Here is a 2,141-nt window from a genome sequence, read left to right on the forward strand (position 1 = left end):
TGTTGCCCAGGCTGGTCTCAAGCTGCTAGGCTCAATCGATCCACCCACCTCAGCCTCCCAAAATGTTGGGATTATAAGTGCCCAGCCTCCATCACTCTATTTTTTTTTTTAAGTTCTAAGCTAAGGCATATAGCAGTACTCATGGTTTTTATTTACTCCATAGCATTATACATTTATTTTAAATGAATAACTAATTTCTTTCAAACCCAGTTTTCGTATCTTTTGGAGTAGCAGTTTCATAACAAAAGCATTTATCAGTTTGGAGGCCAAGGCGAGAGGATTGCTTGAGTCCAGGAGTTCTAGACCAGCCTACACCATACAGTGAGACCTTGTCTCTACCAAAAAATCAAAAAATTAGCCAGGTGTGGTGGTGTGTGCCTGTAGTCCTGGGTACTCAGGAGGCCAAGGCAGGAGGATTGCTTGAGCTAGGGAGGTCAAGGCTGAAGTGAACTGTGTTCACGCCACTGCACTGCAACCTTGGCAAGAGGGTGAGACTTTGTGTTACAACATGCACACAAAAAAACCTTAAAAGCATTTATTTATCTGATGAATATTCCAGTCATTAGTAAATGATTGCCTCTACTTGGAACTCTGAAGGAATCAGTAAATCTTTAAGTATTTGAAACTTTAATAACCTAAATAAAAATCAGAAATATTTCACACTTCTTTTCAAATGCAAATCTTACCTACCACCCTGTCCACAAACTTCCTCAGTACAGCTCTTGACATTTTAATATACAGAACATCTGTTGTTCTCAACCTTAGATTTCTCCAACTATTTTCTACAAGAGAAATATGATGATGATTAACATTATAAAATGTTTTTCTTCTATACAGGTAAGAGAGTTTTCTAGTATTAATCTCCCATGGAGTTCCCCCTAAATGTCACAAATCATTTGGGAAATACTTAAGAAGTAGATTTGTATATGTAGCTCTCACATACACACCTCGTTACATAGAAACCTGATACACTGAAATTCACTATTACAGAATTTAGAAACTAGCAAACTAACTCGATACACTTTATCCCAAAGCTTCTTTTACATAATTTTCAAGTTACATTCAGTCCTATCTTCCAGTAACATGCCCCACCCTCTTGCTTCATTTACTGAAATAGTTAGGCTCAACCTCTTCGGTATTTCTGCATTTTCTCCAGCTCAGAAGGGCCTGGTCATTCTAACACAGTGCCTTCTTATTGTTCTGTGTAACAAGCTCCGAGTGATCAAAAGGAGGTGCACATTTGCTCCCAATGGAAAATAATGAAGTGTCAATTTGTTAGAAACACATGCCTCTTCAACCCAATGTGACTGCTCAGTTCAGAAACTTTTTTGCTTGCTGAGAAAGGGAGGAAAGCGAAGCAAAAGGGTCATTAGGTCATTTAATGAGTTGAATTATCAAATGTGATTTTAATACACATACATCCAGTTGTATAATGAAATGATATAGGCTTTAATACATACAAATTCATGTTAGAGAAAAGTTCAGGAGTGCAGCTGTTCTCAAAGGGCCTTGCACCTGCAATCCATCAGATGCTGCAGACTTTGAAGTTTTCTTCTGGTATAGCTTTCAACTTAATCACTCCCTCCTCTCTGCTATGTTGATCTTTGTATAAATTTCTATTTATGACTTTACTGTTGTGTTTGTTTTCTTGTCTATCTGCTCTGCTGGACTGTAAGGTACTTGAGGGAAAGACCTGTGACTTATTGATCTTTGCATCTCCTGGCACAACCTGGCATTCAGCAAGCACATATCAAACACCATGTACCAGTGAGTTTGTCAGTATATGTATCAGGCCTTACCCTTTTGCAGAGATGCCTTGATGGCCTGAATGTCCATTGCCAGAGATATGAAAAAAAAAAGGCAGAGCAGACACACGTGATCCAGGAAAGAGTGCATGGCTGCAGGTGACCCCAGAGCCTTGTTGGAGGACGGCGATTTGAAAGCCTTGAATCTACCAGTCCTCATAACATCACTGGATAGATATTGTCCTGAGGCAGAGCAAGAGGATTCTAGAGCTTTGAGGACTAGCCTTTGTGCCTGCAGCCCCACATGCATGTTTCTTCCGGACCTCTGACTCGCCCTCTACAGTTGAGCACATTGACACCTTCCATGTCCCCCATTTCTTCACCTGCACAATGGGG

The 2,141-nt window shown here is 40.2% G+C and overlaps 1 protein-coding gene across 1 annotated transcript in view; it reads right to left on the reverse strand.

Moving 5' to 3' along the window:
* LOC105546483 overlaps nucleotides 1-1,836 on the reverse strand; it is a 129,789-nt gene extending 127,953 nt beyond the window's left edge. Inside the window, 1 exon segment of the mRNA XM_011989690.1 lies at nucleotides 1,800-1,836. Coding sequence (XP_011845080.1) covers nucleotides 1,800-1,836 — 37 coding nt within the window.
* Nucleotides 1,837-2,141: the final 305 nt, after the last annotated feature.

This window comes from Mandrillus leucophaeus, unplaced genomic scaffold (genome assembly GCF_000951045.1).
Source record: "Mandrillus leucophaeus isolate KB7577 unplaced genomic scaffold, Mleu.le_1.0 Scaffold36, whole genome shotgun sequence".
Classification (NCBI taxonomy): Eukaryota; Metazoa; Chordata; class Mammalia; order Primates; family Cercopithecidae; genus Mandrillus; species Mandrillus leucophaeus.